At 32.6% G+C, this 20,051-nt stretch overlaps 1 protein-coding gene across 2 annotated transcripts; it reads left to right on the forward strand.

Moving 5' to 3' along the window:
• The first annotated feature begins 3,586 nt into the window (after positions 1 to 3,586).
• On the forward strand, positions 3,587 to 9,080 carry LOC145574530 (sugar transporter ERD6-like 5). Of its 2 annotated transcripts, XM_081632347.1 has the most exons (4): positions 3,587 to 3,831; positions 7,573 to 7,635; positions 8,126 to 8,216; positions 8,322 to 9,080. In XM_081632347.1, the coding sequence occupies exons 1-3, from the start codon at positions 3,658 to 3,660 to the stop codon at positions 8,186 to 8,188; spliced, it is 300 nt and encodes a 99-aa protein (XP_081488473.1). In that variant the 5' UTR covers positions 3,587 to 3,657; the 3' UTR covers positions 8,189 to 8,216; positions 8,322 to 9,080. The 2 variants fall into 2 exon arrangements, with proteins under 2 accessions (XP_081488473.1, XP_081488471.1); XM_081632345.1 differs by having other exon boundaries at positions 8,126 to 9,080.
• Positions 9,081 to 20,051: the final 10,971 nt, after the last annotated feature.

Here is a 20,051-nt window from a genome sequence, read left to right on the forward strand (position 1 = left end):
TTCTAAACTAGTGAAAATTAATAGGAATAACCCCTACCTTTTTAAAAGTTTGAAATAACTCTTATAAATTGTGTTTGGAAAATTATACTCTCTAAAATATTTATTTACTTATTTGCTTCATTATTGTTAAATAGAGTGATTTCCTTTAATAATGCTAAAATACAAATTAAATTAATTCCCTATATAAGTCGGTTTAAAAACTATATCCCACAATACGGTCCACGTAGGATCGGTCTCTAGGTTTGAAATTTGGCAGTATATAACCGCTAATACCATCAAAGGTTCTATGCATGGAACCTCTAATATCATTAATGATTCTAAGAATAATCCTAATTCCAAATTAAATAGAACCGCTAATACCAATAGAGGTTCTATGCATAAACCCTCTAATACCATTAGAGATTCTATATTAGGTAAAACTTTTTATACTTGCAAATACCGAACCTTGAAACCGAGCCTACGTGGACAGTACTGTGGGAAATAGTTTTTCACTACTAGAAAACGTCTAAATTACGACGGAAAAATTTCCGTCGAAAACCCACTGAAATCCGTTGGAAAACCCATTTCCATATAGAAATTCCGTCAGAACTGGTCGTCGAAAAAGGGTTTGTAGGAAAAAGACCTTTTCCGACGGAACCACTTTTCCGACGGAATTTTCCGTCAACAGAGATTTTCCGGTATCGGAAAAGTCTGTCGGAAATTTCTGACGGATACAATTCCGTTGGAAATTTCCAACGGAAATTCCATCGTAAAAATCTTTTATGAAATTAAAAAAAAATACGCCGCGCCACCACCGGTACGGCGTATTACCACCTCCAACCCTAAACCACCGCGTATCACCACCTCCAACCATAAACCACATAAATTAACCCAAAAAAAAACAATAGAAAATTAACCCAAAAAAAATACAAACATTAACCCAGATATACAAACGCAAATTAACCCAGAAAAAAAATAGAAAATTGACCGAAAAAAATACAAACAACAATTAACCTGAAAAAAAAAACAAAAAAAATAAACAGAAATTTACCCAAAAAAAAACAAAATTAACAAAAAAAAAAAATCTAGATCTAAACTTTCATTAGAAATTTAAATAGGCCTTGAATTTTACCACGAATGTAAAATACAAAACATACTTTAAACTGAAATAGACTTCAAATTTCACCACGAAATTGGTTTAACAAGGCCAAATTCGAACATAAAAAGCCTAGATCTAGACTTGGTCGAATTTGGACTAAAAAACCTTTAAAAAAAACTTAAAACCATGTAGAATAGGTGTGTCGGTGGGTTTATCGTCGTCATCGGTGTGGGAGATAGAAAGAGCCAGACATTACACCTTAAAATTGCGGCGGTGTTGATGTTTGTGGTTGTAATTGTAGTTGGGGTGAGATAGAAAGAGGGAAAAAGAGGAGAGAAGAAAGAGGGGAATGAAGAGAAAAGAAAACAGAAGAGGAAGAAGAGAGAGAGGGGAAAGAGGCGAAGTACAGAGAAGAGATGGGGGAGGAGGAGAGAAGAGGCGGAGTACAGAGAAAAGAAGGGGGGAAAGAGAAGAGAAGGAGGAGAGAGAAAGAGAAGGGGAAGGAGGAGAAGAGACGGAAAATTAAAGGGGATAGGGGGGATCCGTTTTAGGGTTAAAGGGGTTTTTATTTATTTTTTTATAAATACATGTTCCTACGGAATTTTCCGTCGTAAATTTCCGACGGACATTTATTCCGTCGGAAAGTTAAGTTTTCGACGGAATTTTCCGTCAAAAAGTACAAATATTCCAACGGATTTTTATTCCGTCAAAAATTTCCGACGGAAAATATAATTCCGTTGAAAATTTTGGTTTTTCCAACGGAATTATGAGTCCGTCGGAACCAATCCGTTGTAAATTGACCTGATTCTGGTTGTGTTTAAACCAATGTATATAAGGAATTAGTTTATATTATTACATTGTTTGGGGAAATCACTTTGTTATATATATCTTTTTTTGAACTCTTATTGTATGCCAACATTTATGCTCCTAAAAACTTTATTTACATATTTTTTTTTCCATTAATACTATCAACAACTAAAGTTGTGACATAAGACCAACCGAAAAATATTTGTTTACCTATATTTTTTTTTGACATACTCGTATATTTTTTTCATAAAAAATGTTGACCTTGTTTACCAACTTATTCAGGGGTTACTCAGTCGGTCAAGAATTACTTATTCTGGGACTCAGACGAGTAGCATGTTTTATTTTTGCATGAGAGTAACCCCTGACTGACCGTGTAACCTCTGAATGAGTCATCCTTGAATAAGAAACCCTTGACCGAATAACCTCTAAATAAGTAGCCCCAGCCACATGGTGTGATCGGCCACATAAAAAATTTGTGAAACTATTGTTGACATTAGAGATGCTCTTAGCTTAGCAAACCACTCTAAACCCAACAATTTTTGTGTACGACTCACAGCTAACACACCAAGTAATCCTTGATCGACGAGTAACCTCTGATCGAGTAACCCTTGACCGATCAAGTAATAACCCCTAACCGACCAAGTAACCCCTAACCCACTTAGTAATCTTTGATCGAGTGAGTAACCTCTAATCGATTAGAGTAGTCTATGACCGACTTAGTAACTCTTGACCGACCGAGTAACCCCTAACCAACTTAGTAATCTCTGACCTAATGACTTAGTGAGTAACCCCTATCCATAGCTAATAATAAAGTAATTACCGTTGACATCATAACTATCCACGTAACAGTTTCTTATAAAAAAATTTCCCTCCAAAAGTATTATTGATGTTATTTTTTTTTCTTTTTCTTTTTCAAGGTAATGTTAATGTTTGGAAATGATTGATTAATTATATATTTTTTATTAAGGGTAATGATATATGTAGCCCTTAGGTCTATATATAACCAATAAATATACTTTCTAAAATGGAATTAACTTGAAAATTCATGACAAAATCACGCGCAAATCGGTATAATAAATGTTAATTTATCTTTAATATTTCCTTTTTTTTAGCTTCTTATACATAGCACTTAGGGGCTTAAGGCTATGATTATCATTTTCCTTTTATTAAAAGTTTTTATGACTAAACACACAATTTCTAATTCTATGAAGTAAAAATAATTGAAGGTTGGTCTCTTTCATATTATTTTTTTCCTCTTCATAGATTTAAATAAAATAAAAATGAAAATTAAATAAATATAAAAATAGAAAAATAAAATCTCCTACGTACATTTTATTAGTGATCGTAGAGTTTGGAATTTTCATTCTTTATTAATTCTTCAAATTTTCTATAATGAATCAAAAATAAATGCTAATATTTTAAAAATTTTACTATAGCTATGCAGTTAATTAGAATACTAGTATTTAACATCATGTCCTTTATTTTAGCTCAATTAATCTAACAAGAGGGATCCCGATTTATTATGTTTTACTTAAAATATTCATACTACGTTTTCAAAAGGAAGGAAAAAAAAAAAAAAACATTCATATTACAAACTTACAATCAAAACTTTTTTGTTATTAAAATCGTGCGATAGTACCACTAACATGGTAACCCCATAATAATTGATCACCCACTCACGTATAAAAGTTTGTGCTTCAACACAACCCACATCTCTTTAACTTCAATTTATTCGGTTGGAGGAAAAGCAAAAGCAAAAGTATCAACAAACAATGAAGGAGGAAGTAAGAGTCCAACTCCTCCTAAATGCTAAGACCAACACTAATCATCAGCATAGACTGAATGAAGTTGATGGAAAACCATTGTCGTCGTCGTCGTCTATCACTCCTACGCTGCTTCTCTCAGCGTTCGTTGCTGTCTTGGGTTCGTTTTCCTGTGGCTATACTGTAAGCTTTTTTAATCCCAACTTTAATTTATTTGATTTTAATTAGAAAATAATTGTACATCAAGAACATGTTTGTATGTATGTGTGTGTATGTCATGATTTGAGAGGTATAATACTTGCTACATATTTGTGAAATTCATAGTTGAATACTCCCTTTGTCTCTAAGCTCTCTTTTTTATTTGTCTCATATTCCTCTTTAGAATATTCCATTTTAAGTTATTGATAGAGTAGATAACCGATTTTGTTAAAATTATAAGATAGAGAGACCAGATATAGGGAAAGGGAAAAATATTAAAAACTTGTATTCAATTTCATTGATAAACATACTAAGCTAATTACAAGTTTGTTCCTCATCTCTAAATCCATTGAAATTATTAAGCTAGAAGTAAGGAACATAATCCCTAACCATTAATCTACTAAGCTCACTGCTTTTATGACTTACCAACACAAACTAATTATACATTGAATTAACAAAACACTAACAATTTAAAGCATTATAAATTATAAGCTTCAAATAATTCAACCAAAAAGCATTAGTTTAAATTTTTGGTTGAGTTAGTCCTGTAACAAACTAACTATTACCCTACTCTTACTTAGTAAATTTTGCCACTTACAACTTGACTAGTTCTTTGACTTATTTCCTTTCTCATCAACCACCGTCCAACCCCACTTGCAAACCATGTGCACAATTTTGTCATTTTTTTTTTTTTTTTTCGCTGAAAAAAAAAAGCTTTGTTCGATGAGATAATCACGCACTATCGGTTTGCACTATCGGTTTTCATAGTTGTAAGGACTGTAGGAGCATTAGATCTGAGGATTAATATTGTTTTTTGTTAAGGAGTAAAAAGTGCACAATTCTTTTACTTTTTGCTTTTTAATTTATTTTTTTTTAAAGAAAGTTTATGCTCTAGGAAATGGCAAGGGCTAATAGTGGGTATGTAGATCAACATTTTTGAAATTTTTTAAAGGTTTTTTTAAAAGTATATTGTTAAACATATTCAAGTATATTTTAACAATGAATAGGTTTTCTTATAGAATTCTTGTTAATCAAATTTTTAAATGGTATGAGCTAATCATCTCAATGTCACTTTGAATGTTTCATTCATTAATCATGTAACTAATTTCCAGTGATACACGCACTATACATTTTTATTAATCTAAAATATGTCTTTGTTGCGATTAATAAGAACCGGATGTAGTACAAAAAAAGCACACTACTTTGTTTGTATTTTTTCAAATAGAATAGTATTACTAAATATATATTTATCTAATAAACTTTGTGATATTCTCTTGCTTACTATTTAAATTTTTAATTATAAAATGAATTATTAATTTTGTTTCTCATATTTAGATAAATTTCGTAATATAAAAAGATATATTTTATTTCACAAAGTTTCATATGTGACTGGTCACACCATGTGGTCGGGATTACTTGGTCAGAAGTTACTTGGTTGATCAAGGATTACTCATTCAATCAAGGGTTACTCGGTCGGTGTTTGGGTTTGTCTCAGCTGGCCACACGATATGGCCAGTCACACAAAAAACGCGCTAATTTTAATTTTATAATTAGTATAAATTTTTTTATCTAAAATAAATTTTCAATTCTTTTTTTTTTCATTGGTTAAAATATAATTATGCAACACTCTAAGAATAATCTTACGTGGCATAATTTATTGTAGCGTTTTAAAATTATTAATTATTGTTATTGACTATTTTTAGTGAAATGAAAGTACCTTTACCAAATCAAAATTATTTTTACTAATTCTATATTTTTTAACTAATATTCAATATATTATAAATGGATCGCATTTTAAAGAACTTTTTAAAATGAATTTTATGATAGAAATAAAACCGAGTTATAGGATATTTACTAAAAAAATTATGATTAATTTTGTATATATGAAATATTAGATGTATAGTGATAATAAAACTTTATAACACATTTTTATCTTAAAAAATATATCTAAAAATTGCTTATTTATCATCATATGTGTCATAATAATACCTATTTATCGGCTACGTGGCGCGACACTTGGCAAAAAACTGGAATGTCAAGTGTCGTTGTCTCGTGACCTGGCTGCAAGACCGGCTTTAGATATTAGTACTGGCTAGTTTTGTGCCCGGACGATGCCTGGATTGTTGATAAATGTTTATAATAAACATTTTGGCTTGAATGTTAAATACGGTCATGCATATAATCCCTTTTAATAATTATATAGTAGTGTACTTTCTGTAGTTTTGTTTGTAAATAGAAATTTATATTATTATTGACTTGAAATTATTTTTATTGAACTTAATTTAAATTATTTTTACTGAAATGAAAGTACTTTTAACAAACTAAAATTAATTTTACTGATTAGAACTTATCTTTACATATTCTCAATTTTTTTTAATATAATTAAATATATCTATGTTATTATAAACTTAAAATTATTTTTATTGAAAGTAATTTTTTTTACCAATAATCACTATAATTTTTTAAAATAAATTAATATATTATCAATGGATCTTATTTTAAAGAATTTTTTAAAACGAATTTTATGATAGAAATAGAACTGAGTTATAGAATATTTATTAAAAATTATGATTAATTTTGTATATATAAAGTATTAAAGTATATCAACAATAAAACTCTATACAGGAATTTTATCTTGAAAAATCTATCCGAAATTCACTTACCTAGCATCAAATGTGTCACAATAAAATCTACTTTTCACCTATGTGGCGTGACACATGTCATTGTCTCATGGTCTACTGATTAGAACTTATTTTTACATATTCTCATTTTTTTTTAATAAATTAAATATATCTATGTTATCATTAACTTGAAATTATTTTAATTAAAAGTAATTTTTTTTCTTCTAATAATCACTATTTTTTTTGTTATAAATAAGTCAATATAGTATAAATGGATCTTATTTTAAATTAAAGAACTTTTTAAAATGAATTTTATGATGGAAATAGAATCGAGTTATAGGATATTTATTAAAAATTATGATTAATTTTGTATTTATAATGTATTAAAAGTATATTAACCATAAAACACTATATAGCAATTTTATCTTGAAAAATCTATCCAAAATTCGCTTACCAAGCATCATATCTGTCACAATAAAAATTGTTTTTGCCTATGTGGCGTGACACATGGCGAATAACTGGAATGCCGAGTGTCACTGTCTCATAGCCTGACTACGAGCCCGACTTTATATATTAGTGATATAATAATATGATACGATTAGATTGTGATTATTGATCATTTTATTACATTTTAAAAACTACAAGTTATTTACCAATCATTTTTATATAAATGGTTAATATGAATAGCCCATAAAACCAATTATTATTACAATCGAGCAGATAACAACTACTCCCTCTAATTTCTTTTGTTACTCTTGTTTAGAATTTTTAGTAGGGTCTTGTTTGATTTGTCTCAACGAATGTTATAAGATTTTTTTTATATAATTTTTAATAATATACATATATAATTAGAGATAAAATAGTCAAAGATGTGTATTGATTATTATTGGTAAACATGTACATTCAAAACCACTAGAACAAAAAAAAAAGACAGAGAGAGTAGCAACTAACAACTTGTTACCAAACAAGGCCTGATTTTGTACATTTAGGAGTAGTTAAATGGAAAAAGAATACAACCTTTAGGGTGGCACATAAAAAGCTAAAAGTGAAAAAATATTAAGCTAAATTACATCATGAAGATACTTGACCTTATAGCATAATTCAGGTGGCATATTCATCACCAACGCAAGCTCAAATCATGAAGGAACCTGACCTTTCAACAGCAGATGTATGCACTTCTTCGTCCTCTAGGCCCTATTTGGTTTGATGTAAAAGGTTTTCGTAGAAAATGATTTTCCCATTTTCCTTTGTTTGGTTTGTAAAGGGTGTAAAACAATTTTCCCAAGGTGGAAAATTGCATCCTTAACGATGGAAAACATTTTTCTTTACAAAACAAGGGAATAAACCCTATTTTCCTCCCTCCTCCTTACCTCCTTTTTATTTCCCTCTCATTCAATTCATCCTCACATTCCTACTCCTATTTTTTATTTTTCTTGAACTTCTCTTATATGCAACCAAACAAAGGAAAACTAATTTGCAATTGTGGTTTTTCTTGGAAATATGTTTTCCATGAAAACTAATTTTTCACTTAAAATGTTTTACATCAAACTAAACAGAGCCTTAATTACCTAGTTGATCATTATTGGCTTCAACAACGTACACTATTCTGCTACAACATTTCTATTTTCTCTAACTATATACTAAACGTTTTTGTGCAGTATTCACTCTTTGGATCAATGCTTAGTTTTGGAGGAATTATTTGGTGCTATAGTATGTGGTAGGTTAGCAGACTATATAGGTCGAAAACATGTAAGTTAAATCGTATTAGTCTTAATTTTGTATGGTTGATATCAACTTTAGATTAAAATTAATCCTGTTTCTAACTTCCACTTTTTTTGGTATTCTATGAGGCAGGCCCTAAGACTAACTGTCTTAATTTATATCTTTGGATGGTTATCTATAGCAACAGCCCAGGTTCTTCCATTTGGCATTGCCTCTTTTACTATGATCAACATCAAATTTGTGATTAAGTTGTAATTAGTTTGATTGTCTGATTCTGATCAAAGAGAGCTTGGTTGCTCGACTTGCTGCTGGGTTTTTCAATGATCATTGGAAACTATGTTGTAAGCACGTAATCCTGGTTTTAATATTAACTCTCATGCAAATGATCAAAGCTGGAGGCCGCCCGCAAGAGACTGCTACAAATTAAACACCGATGCTGCTATAAGCAAGGAGGGCAAGATTGAGATGGGTATGGTGGTGAGAGACTCCAATGGCGATGTTCTTATGTGTGGTGGTAAGCCACTGCGCAGACAGTGCTCCACAAGCGAGGCAGATCGAGGCTGAAGCTCTGCTCTTTGGCATCAATTATGCCCATGATGCTGGCCTAAGGACGCTCGAAATCTCGTCAGATTGCTTGCACCTGATGAATCTCGTTCTGCATCAAAAACAGGAAAGATCCAACACTCAATTTATTGCTAATGACATTGTTAAAGCTGCCAGCAAGTTAGTGTTTTGCTCTTTTAGTTTCAGTCCTCGTTCTTGTAATAAAGTGACTGACTCCTTAGCCAAATTGCCCCTCTCTTGGCAAGAGGAACAATTATGGATGGAAGACTGTCCTCCCACTGTTTTGCACCTGGTTGTTTCTAACAAGGTGGATGTTTCTTTAATATAATTTGCTAGCTTGCTTCCAAAAAGATCCATTTCTCACTAATTTGTTACTGCTATAAAACTAGGAGCTTAATATGTTGTTATTGTGATTAATTCAATGTCCATATTCTGTTACTAATACGTAATCTAAGTTAAAGAGATATGAAACTTTAACGGTGAAATTCTAGAAAAACCGAAGAACAATGGAAATAACAATATTTCATTTTACATAATACATATACACGATTGAAAATATACATACTATATTTTGAATTGAATTTTATTATATAGTATGGATGGAATGAAAGTGACTTGATCGTTGCCTTTGCATTGATAAGCTTTGAGTATAAATATACATGTACAAGCGTAATCTAAGGAAACTAACTAGCTACAAATAAGGCTAGGATAAATACAATTACTAAACTAATTATATACAAAGTCAACTGAATATATTTGCATATATTCTAACACTCCCCCGCAGTCGTAGCGGGAGACTTACGAACGCTAAGACTGGTACGGAAGTCATCAAATAGAACCCGGGGAAGTCCCTTCGTAAAAATGTCGGCTATCTGATATCTAGAAGGAACGTGTAGTACTCGTACCTCGCCTTTAGCGACTTTCTCACGAACAAAATGAATGTCCATCTCAATGTTCTTAGTGCGTTGATGTTGCACCGGATTTCCAGAGAGGTAGATGGCACTCACATTGTCACAGTAAACAATGGTTGCTTTCCGAATAGGCAAATGAAGCTCAAGCAACAAATTTCTGATCCAACAAGAATCAGATACTACATTGGCAACCCCACGATACTCGGCCTCTGCACTGGATTTAGATAATGTAGGCTGCCGTTTAGAAGACCAAGAAATCAAATTATCCCCTAAAAACACACAATAACCAAAAGTAGATCGCCTGGTGTCGGGGCATCCCCCCCAATCTGCATCAGTATAAGAGACAAGCCGGTCTAGTGAAGATTTATATAGATGCAAACCAAAAGATAAAGTACCCTATAAATAGCGTAGAATACGCTTCAAGGCACCCATATGCGCATTGCGTGGATCATGCATGTGAAGGCAAACCTGCTGAACAGCATAAGAAATATCGGGTCTGGTAAAAGTCAGATACTGAAGAGCACCTGCAAGACTTCTATACTTAGTGGGATCCTCGTATGGCTCATCATGAGAGGCACTAAGTTTAGATTTCGTATCAACAGGAGTAGGACAAGGACTACAATTTGACATGCCGGCCCTGTCAATAATAGAAGAAGCATACTGTTTCTGAGACAAGAACAGACCATCATCATTACGAGTCACAGCAATGCCCAAGAAAAAACTCAAAGGACCTAAGTCCTTCATCGCAAATTCAGAACTCATGAGATCCATAAAGTGTGTCCGGAGACTGTCAGAAGATGTTGTAAGAATGATATCATCAACATATAACAGAATATAAGCAGTATCAGATCCCTGTCTGTAGATAAATAGAGAATTATCAGATTTACTGTTAATAAATCCAATAGAAGTAACAAAATCTGCAAACCGGTGATACCAGGCACGAGGTGCCTGTTTGAGGCCATAGAGAGCTTTCTGTAAAAGACACACATGATCAGGGTGATCTTTATCACGAAAACCCATAGGCTGATGCATATAGACTGTCTCGTTAAGATTACCATGCAGAAAAGCATTCTTGACATCCAACTGATGGATCGGCCAAGAGTGAGAAATAGCAATGCTAAGAACAGTGCGAATAGTTGCCGGTTTAACAACCGGACTAAAAGTCTCATCACAATCAATACCCTGTTGCTGAGTCTTTCCATCACCTACAAGACGAGCCTTATACCGCTCAAAAGAACCATCAGAATTCCGTTTATGACGGAAAATCCACATAGAGCGAATAACATTCACATTAGGAGGCCGAGGAACCAAAACCCATGTATTATTATCAATAAGAGCATTATATTCGTCTAACATTGCATTTTTCCAATTAGGGTCACGAATAGCACTAACCGGGTCCTTTGGGATAGGTGAGATCGGGGTTGTGGTCATCGTGTTTAGGTTGGAAAAATATTTTGGGTTAGGCTTATAAATACCATCTTTAGCACGGGTGGTCATTTGATGGGTGGCCTGCGTATCTATGTGAGGATGGTGTAGAGTAGGGGTGGCGTGGTCGTCGGTGTGAGTGGTGGCTGGTGGAGAGGTGGCAGCAGGGGTGGGTGGTGAGTTTTCAGCACTTCGTGAGGAAGTTGCTGGTGGGCTGTGTTGGGGAGAAGGTCCAGCGTGAGGGACGGTTTGGGGCGAGCCCAAGTGTGATGGTGTGACAGCACCAGTAAGAGGAAGAAGAGTTGGGCCAGAGGAAGAAGGCTCAGAAGGAGGCCGTGAAAGGGTTTGGCGCACCCGGGGAGAAGAATTGGGCTGGGCTGGTTCGGCAGTGATGTTTTGCAAATGGGGAAGTAGAGACGATGGATTTTCATCCAAGAAGTCAGTCACTGAAAGTTTATTTGTGAATTTTAGAAAAGGGAAATTCGGTTTCGACAAATTTCACATGTCTACAAACAATAATTTTGCCATTTGCTAAGTCATAACACTTTGAACCACGGTGACTTGGCGCGGGGCTAAGATAGACACAAGGGGTGGAACGTTCTTGCAATTTATGGATGGAAGTGGAAGGAAAGAGAGGAAAACATAAGCAACCGAAGACTCGTAAACCCGAATATAATGGATCACGTTGGTATAAAACTTGTGTTGGAGAATTATAGCCTAAGACTTTGGTTGGAGTTATGTTTAAAAGATAGGTGGCCATTTCCAAAGCATGATGCCAAAAAGAGTGAGGTAAAGAAGCATGAGCAAGAAGTGTCCGAATGATAATATTTATAGATTTTATGTGGCGTTCTGCTTTTCCATTTTGTGGTGAAGTGTGAGGACAAGAGAGACGATAGAGCATGCCATGGTCATTAAAAAAATCTTTAAGTGTACCATTAACATATTCGGTGCCATTATCACATTGAAAGGTCTTAATGTTACGTTCAAATTGCGTTTGGACTATCTTATGAAAGGATTGAAACAAGTGCTTAACTTGTGATTTTTTAGCAATAGGATAGGTCCATAAAAATTTACTGTAATCATCAAGCAATAAGAGATAATAGCAATGACCGGAAGAGCTAGGAATAGGGGAAGTCCAAAGATCACTATGAATTATATCAAATGGAAAAGTAGTGTGCGACATAGAATTATAAAAAGGAAATTTAGAAAGTTTTCCAAGAGGACAAGAAGAACAAAAAGAGTTACAAGCCTTATTACAATCAATAAATTTTTGACTACTTAAAGATCTAAGGACGACATCTCCGGGGTGTCCTAGGCGCCTATGCCAGAGATCAGAGGAAAGAGCAGTGAAATTTGAATGATTGACTGAAGAGTTGGCTTGATTTTGTGGAAAGAGAGGATATAGGTCACCGGTACTGTCACATCTCATTAGTTTGGCCCCCGTCTGTAAATCATACACAGAAAAGCCATAAGGATCAAAGGCAATGGAAACCATATTATCGGTGGTAAATTTACGTACTGATATTAGGTTCTTTATTAATTTAGGAGCATGTAACATATTGTTTAGGGTAAAGGGAGGGTATGGGGAGGGCAAAGTAGCACTACCATGACCAATAATTGGAATTAAATCACCACTACCAACAACAATATGACGATTATTAATGCTCGAATTAATATATGAAGAAAGAATACCTTGATCCGCGGTCATATGAGCCGTGGCACCGGTGTCCATATAATAGTTGCTATCCGATTTACCCAAATTTGCAAGCATGTGCATGGCTGCCTCAATATCAGTCGGAGATGGGTTCATAGCACTGTAGGCCTGAGGATGTTGGCCCAATATGCCCGGCCCACCTGGCCGAGAGCTTGTAGAAGACGATGTAGCAGGTCTGGGGCTCCACGAAGCAGCTGGATATGGGCATGGCGGGTTGGGCCATTGTGCTAGCCACGGGTTCCAGGAACTGGGCCAGAAGGGTGGGCCTTGTTGCTGATGCTGTTGGGCTGGCCCACTAGAGTTTCGTGGCTTGGCAGAATTTTTAGAATTCTGTTTCTTGCCTTTGTTGTTCTTGGAGGAAGAACGAGAAGCAGAGGACTGCTGGGTTGACTCGGAAGGCTGGTTGCTGCTGGCGGTGGAGACAAGGGCCGTCGGCGGTCGGCTGGTGGTTCCATTCTCCCTGGCCAATCGATTTTTAATGGTGCGTTCGGCCAATTTGAGTCGAGAACGACAGCTTTCGAAGGAGGGCAATGGCTCTTGGTTTTGAATATAATCCACGGTACCGGCATATGCTTCAGGGAGTCCGGCAGTCATCTTTAGAATGAGACGGGTATCGGGAATCGGAGCATCAACATCCGCAAGACGATCGGCGAGGGATTTGATGTGATTGCAATAGCCATCAATAGAAGAAAAATTCTCGAAATCAAGGTCAGCAAGTTCTTGTTCGAGATGAGAAGCTCTAGATGCTTTGTTGTCCTGAAACATGGACTCTAAACGAGCCCAAGCACCTTGAGCGGTGTCGTCCTTGAGAAGGATGGCAGTGAGGAGGTCATGGGAGATAGAACCGTAAATCCAATTAAGGACAGCCGCGTCCAAGCGTTTCCAGAAAGCAAGGTCAGCCTTTTTAGAGGCTTCATAGGCTGCTAGTTCGGTTGTCTCCGTAGGAGGGATAATGTGAGGAAGAAGATCATGAACCCTACAAAGCACTTTGAAAAGTGCAGCCCAAGAATGATACATACCATGGCTATCCAAGGTAATCGGGATAAGAGATTTCACATTGGTTGTGGTCAAAGCAGGATGAAACTTGTTGGTTTCGGCCATGGTGGATGTGAGCAGCGGAAGAGAAAGGATGAGAGGGGTGGGCCGTTTGTGAGGGAAGAGAAGAGGCTAGGATCGAGAACCCTAATCTGATACCATGAAAGTGACTTGATCGTTGCCTTTGCATTGATAAGCTTTGAGTATAAATATACATGTACAAGCGTAATCTAAGGAAACTAACTAGCTACAAATAAGGCTAGGATAAATACAATTACTAAACTAATTATATACAAAGTCAACTGAATATATTTGCATATATTCTAACATGGAAATATAACATTTTAAAAATATATATATATAATAAAATAAGGGAGGCAAAAGAAAATTTTTAAGAAATATTAAAAGCAAAAGATGGTGAAGATGGATCAAATTAAGATAATATATGAATAATTAATCTGAAAAAAGAGTATAATTTTTTTTTTCACCAAAAAAAAAATTTCACTTTTAAAAACAAATTCATCATTATTTGAAAACATTTTGACAAATTTATACAAACATTAAGCAGCACAAATCTTTTGATAAACAAAACAAAAACAAAAAATATACGAAGTATATATATACAATGAACAAAATCTGTACAAATATTAAACAGCGTGAAAATTTGATACAAAATAGTAAAGATTAGAAATCCAAAAACTACATTCATTAGACAATCTAGAAAAAAAAAAAAAATTTCTTGAGAAACAAAAAAACCCTCAAAATCCATTAAAAATGAAGAACATTAGATGAGATAGAAAAAAAAAGACTCCAAAAATTTTAGTGGATGGAAAATGAGAGGAGAGAGAATGTGATAGTTGGAAAGTGTAAAAATTTAATTAGCATTGAAATTCTAAATCAAATTTGAATTGTAAAATGAATTTTTCTTTTAAATTCAAATGAAATTTCTAAAAATTTGATAATATAGATCCAAATCTAAGACCAATAAAATATTGTCACATCATATTGTATGTTGGGCTGATTCACATTTATTTCAAATATTTGTTTGTTTCGAGAATGGGTTGTTTTATATTCTTCCAAAGAAAAAAAAATATAGCTAATATAAGGCCCACATATATTTAAGCAGCTGACGTCATGGTAGTAGCCCACAAGTTCCCCGAAAACAAATCCAGACGGGTGAGACGGCCATCCATCACTTTAATTTTTTTTTTTTTTCTAATTAATTTTTTTTTAAAATAATTATAAGTAGGGGCGTGTTTCACGTCGATTATAAAATACTGGTAGTGTAAGTGTGTAACTGTAAAGTGTAATAGAGTTAGACGAGTAATTTGAACAAGTCAACGCATAAATAGAAGAATTGTCCAATTGTACTCATTTCTCAATAATGGGATGAGGAGAATAATCGGACCCATCCACGTCATCTTCTTATCCAACCTGGCAGTGTAATTCCCATGCGATATTATTCTCTCTCCTCATTTTCATTAACTTTCTCTTTTTGTTTGCTTTATTTGGACGAAATACTTTAGTAGAGCTAAAATGTACGTAATTAATTTGACAATAAAGTTATATCAAGTACTCCATAACTGATTAAATTTAGGCATGTATTGGTTTCTATAAAAGCTGATTAAGCATGACACGAAATAATTTTAATATGAACTTGTCAAATGTCACATATCAAACATGTCTTAAAAAGTTAAAAGACACGTTGGTGGACCGTGAGTTACTTGTATATATGTACACCCTCAATTACGAGTTAGATTGCATGTCGATTTATTAATATTTGATCAACTTATTCAAAAATAAAAATTATTAAGAGACATGCTTGTCTGATGACATAATAAGTGAGTTAGACTATGCATGCACTTTTATAAAAATATTGTACAAGGCCGATATGACATAATTTTTTTATTGATCCATTATAAGCATAATAATAAAATAAAATTTTGGGAAGACTATTCATCAATGGCTACAATAAAATTGTAGCTATTGTAATAGTTTTAGTCTTGGCCCTATATTTTTAATGTTCAATTTTGTCCATTCATCCAATTGACTATAATTTGTAATAAGAATTGAAAAATAAAAACGCTATATAGTTTCAAAAAAAAAAAAAAAAAAAAAAAAAAAAAAAACTAAACTTTGCCATTATATTGATGCATATACTTGCACTTTCTAAGTTTCAAATGATTCTCCCATCTCCATTAAAAACCAACTTTTGATTTATAATTTATTAACAATAAACCTAGTCTACGACGTTATATATTACAAGTTCCATGATTTTTGCATCAAATTTTGTCAAATAATGAATCATCCTCGAAAACCAGGAAAATGGAGGAAAAAAGAAGATAAAAAATTATGAGATTTGTCTCTAATTTTCAAGAAACCAACCAATTGACATTAAAGATTAAAAAAAAAAATGAAAACATCAAGTAAGATAAATGATAAATTTTGTCTTTCAACCAAATTTTCTAGTATTAAATTTTTTTTTTTTTTTTTTTTTTTAATCTCATTTAAATTTTTATTTATTTATTTATTTTTTATTTTTTTTAAGGTGTAGTTTAAAGTCAACTAAATGGATGGATATGATGAATTTTATTAATTGGAGGGTTGTGATTTACTCAGTTATAATGACCATAATTTAATATAGCTATTTGAAAACTGTCCTAAAATTTTGTAGATAATGAAAAAAAAAACGTGTAATTGACCTAGAATAATAATAACTACATTCATATTTATACAATTTTGGGGTTTTTTTTTATAAAAAAAAATAGAATTAAATAGTGAACTTGATTGATTAGAGATCCTCAAAAAACAAAAAATCCCTTAAATGATTATTAAAGAATAAATTTCATGATCACATATATTATTAATCGATGGTAGTTAGACAAAGAAATAAACAACACAAAATCACGTCAAAAATATCATTTTCTCATTTGTTAAAACAATGGGACCTTCCGAAAATGATATATGACCCTTTAGGTGAGCATACTCTCAGACAGTATAATCATGCATGACAAAAGTTGATAATGAGTCCTAATTAAAGTAGCAACTAACTATCAAATTAGTTGAATGATTAATGGATTAATGAACTTCTTTCAGATATACCCGTTAAACATAAAAGGATTAGCAGGAAGTATTTGTTCCGTGTAGTATTACGTTTAGTAGGATGGATTGTTTCTTACATTTTTAACATTCTTATATAATATGGAGTTTTTCAGGTAAAGCTGCTTTTGATTCTGCTCGATTTCTTTTATTTTTCCTCCCTTAGCTTTCGAATGTATATATTTTGACACAAATTGGTTTTCGTGGCGAAATTGATTTCAGAGACAAAGGGAAAAACACTTGATTGAAGAGACTCATGCTTCAACTATGATGGAGAAAGTGCATTCTATGTAGTTGCAGTTCAATTATAGGTCTCATTTTTTTGGGTGTTAATGAATCAAGGTTAAATTTTTTTGCGTAAATAGAAAATAAATAGAAAATGCAAATTTGTAAATCGATTACAATATCCCAGTATGGTGTAATCTGTAATGTGTTTCTTGTGTAGCCAAGGCACATATTATAAGGTCTGAACATAAATTGATTTATTATTGTATCAAATTTAGCTGACCTTAATTTATTAGATCTTGGATTAGTTTCAAGTTAACTTACCTATATAGGTCGACACACATTGAATCCGAATGCAACTTGCCAATTTGAGATGTTGGTTCAAATAAGTTTGGGTCGAGTCAAGTTGGCAATTCGTATGCTTTGTTAAATTTGAGTCAAGTCATATCTAATTTGGATCACTTCAATTTAGGTTTTTTTAACAATTTGAGGCAAGTTATTCCTGGTTCAAGTAGATTTAAAATTGGGTCATTTTTTGTGATAGGGCTATCTAGGGCCGAGCAACTTAATTTCTGATTTGGGGTCCGATCCATTTTAAAATAATTGACATATTTTTTTTTAATCATTTTTTAATAATTTATCTTTAGTAATAAGTTTGAGACTAAAAAGTTTGGATATTTTGATAATAACCACCTAATATTGTTATCATTTAGAAATTGTCATCTAATATATATATGGAGTATATATTTTACAACTCAAATAATTTTTTAAAACATCAATTTTTTCCACCAATTATCATTAATAGGTGCTAGTGGTTTCTTATTAAACGTAATGGGAACAATATCACTTATGAATGGACACAATTTCAACATTGGAAAATTTATCTATATTCTTAATTTGGATTACTTAACTTTTCATTATTATCCTGTTTAAGCTAATATACTTGAAGCATTAGCAGAATTTCTTTTTTCTAATAATACCAACATAAGGTAAATTTAACACATAATTGATGATTCACATGCACATCAAATATTTGTTTGTATGGAAATTGGGTTGCTTTGAAGGCCCGCATGTATTTAAGCAGCCGACGTTTGTTGTACTAGACTTTCAGTGTATGGTGTATTTATACTTTATTCACATTTTGATGATTATTTTTTATTAAATTATTAAATAAAAAACAATAATGACACACACAAATCAAATAACAAGCAAAAACTTACTTTGAATTTATTAGGTGTACAGCGCAATCGGATATATAAAATAAATTTCAAAGTGGAATGGTGAGAGGGCCACTCCATCGCTCCAACTTCTCCAATTAATTATTTAAATAATTAAAATTAACTCTTTTTTTTTAAAAAAAAAAAATTAGGGCATGTTACTTGTCGATTATAAAATACTGTATATGTTTTAGTAATTGGGGATTTGGGGGTTAATTAGACGAGTATTTGTTTTTTTAAAAAAACAAAGTTAGGCGAGTAATTTGAATGAGTCAACGCTAGTCAACGCATAATTAGAAGATTGTCTAATTGGACATTTGGACTCATTTCTTTCAATAATGGGATGAGGAGAATTATGGGATCCATCCACGTCATCTTCTTATCCAACCTGGCAAATTGGTACTCTGTAATGTAATCCTCATGCGATATTAGAGCAACTCCAATGGTTGTAGTTAGGGAGTTGTTGCAATTTTAAATAGTCTGTAGCTACTAGCTTGACCATTGGAGCAAAAATATGTAATTAGCTTAGTCAAGCAAATTAGCTTTACCAAGTCAAGCAAATTAGCTTTACTTTGCTTGAAAAAAACTTGCCAAAAAGAAAATGCTAAAAGTCAATTAGTAATTAAGATAAAAATAATAAATTGGCAATTTAGATAGTAAGCTAATAGGTAGGCATTGGGAATCAAATTAGCTACAACATAATTAGCTTGAAAGCTTATGTGGCATGACAAGCTAATTTGACAATTAGCTTACCATTGGAGTTGCTCTTAGTCTTTTTCTTATTCTTTCTTTATTATTATTATTATTATTATTATTATTATTATTTTTTTTTTTTTTTTTTTTTTTTTTGGTCTCTTTTTGTTTCCTTTATTGGAACGAAATGCTTATAGTAGAGCTAAAATGTAATTAATGTGACAATAAAGTCTATTAAAAAAAATGTGACAATAAAGTTATACGAAGTACGGTAGCAGGAAGTAAAGATTAAAGTTGGACATGAGATGAGTTAGTTAATATAAGGGGTGATTAAGCATGAAACAAAAATGAACTCAACATGAATTTCAAGAATTTGCCACATGTCAACCATGTCTTCAGGAATTAAGAGACACGCTAGTGGGTCATGTCGTCATGAGCTGTAGAATGTACGTCTTTTTTCATTTTTTCCAAAAGTACGAGCTAATTGTATTCTATCTAATATTTTTTTGTTAACTTATAAAAATTAACACAAAATTTATTAACGGGTTTGCTTTTATGAAACGACACTATACACAAGGTTTTTATTTTTATTTTTTTTATTTTTTTATAAAACACTAGCACAAGTCTAATATGACATAACTTTTTCTCCATCCATTTTAAACATTCGGAGTAAAAAAAATCTTGAATTGTCGGTAGTAATCTATATCTATACTTAGTATTTAAAAACATAAACCATCATTCCCATCATGCCATATGTAAACTTTATTTTTCATCAATGCCACATGTCACCTCCTTTCATTAATTAATCCCCTTTCTTCTTATTATTTTTTTTTTAAAAAAAACTAGCTTTAATTCAATACATGTACGAATGTTATTAGATTCATTTCCCCTAACCTAATATCTTCTACAATTACATTCAATTTTTACCCCTTCTTCTCTTTCATAAAACATTCATTTTTCAAGTAAAACATATTATAAG

Source organism: Chenopodium album, chromosome 13 (assembly GCF_948465745.1).
Source record: "Chenopodium album chromosome 13, dcCheAlbu1.1, whole genome shotgun sequence".
Lineage (NCBI taxonomy): Eukaryota > Viridiplantae > Streptophyta > Magnoliopsida > Caryophyllales > Amaranthaceae > Chenopodium > Chenopodium album.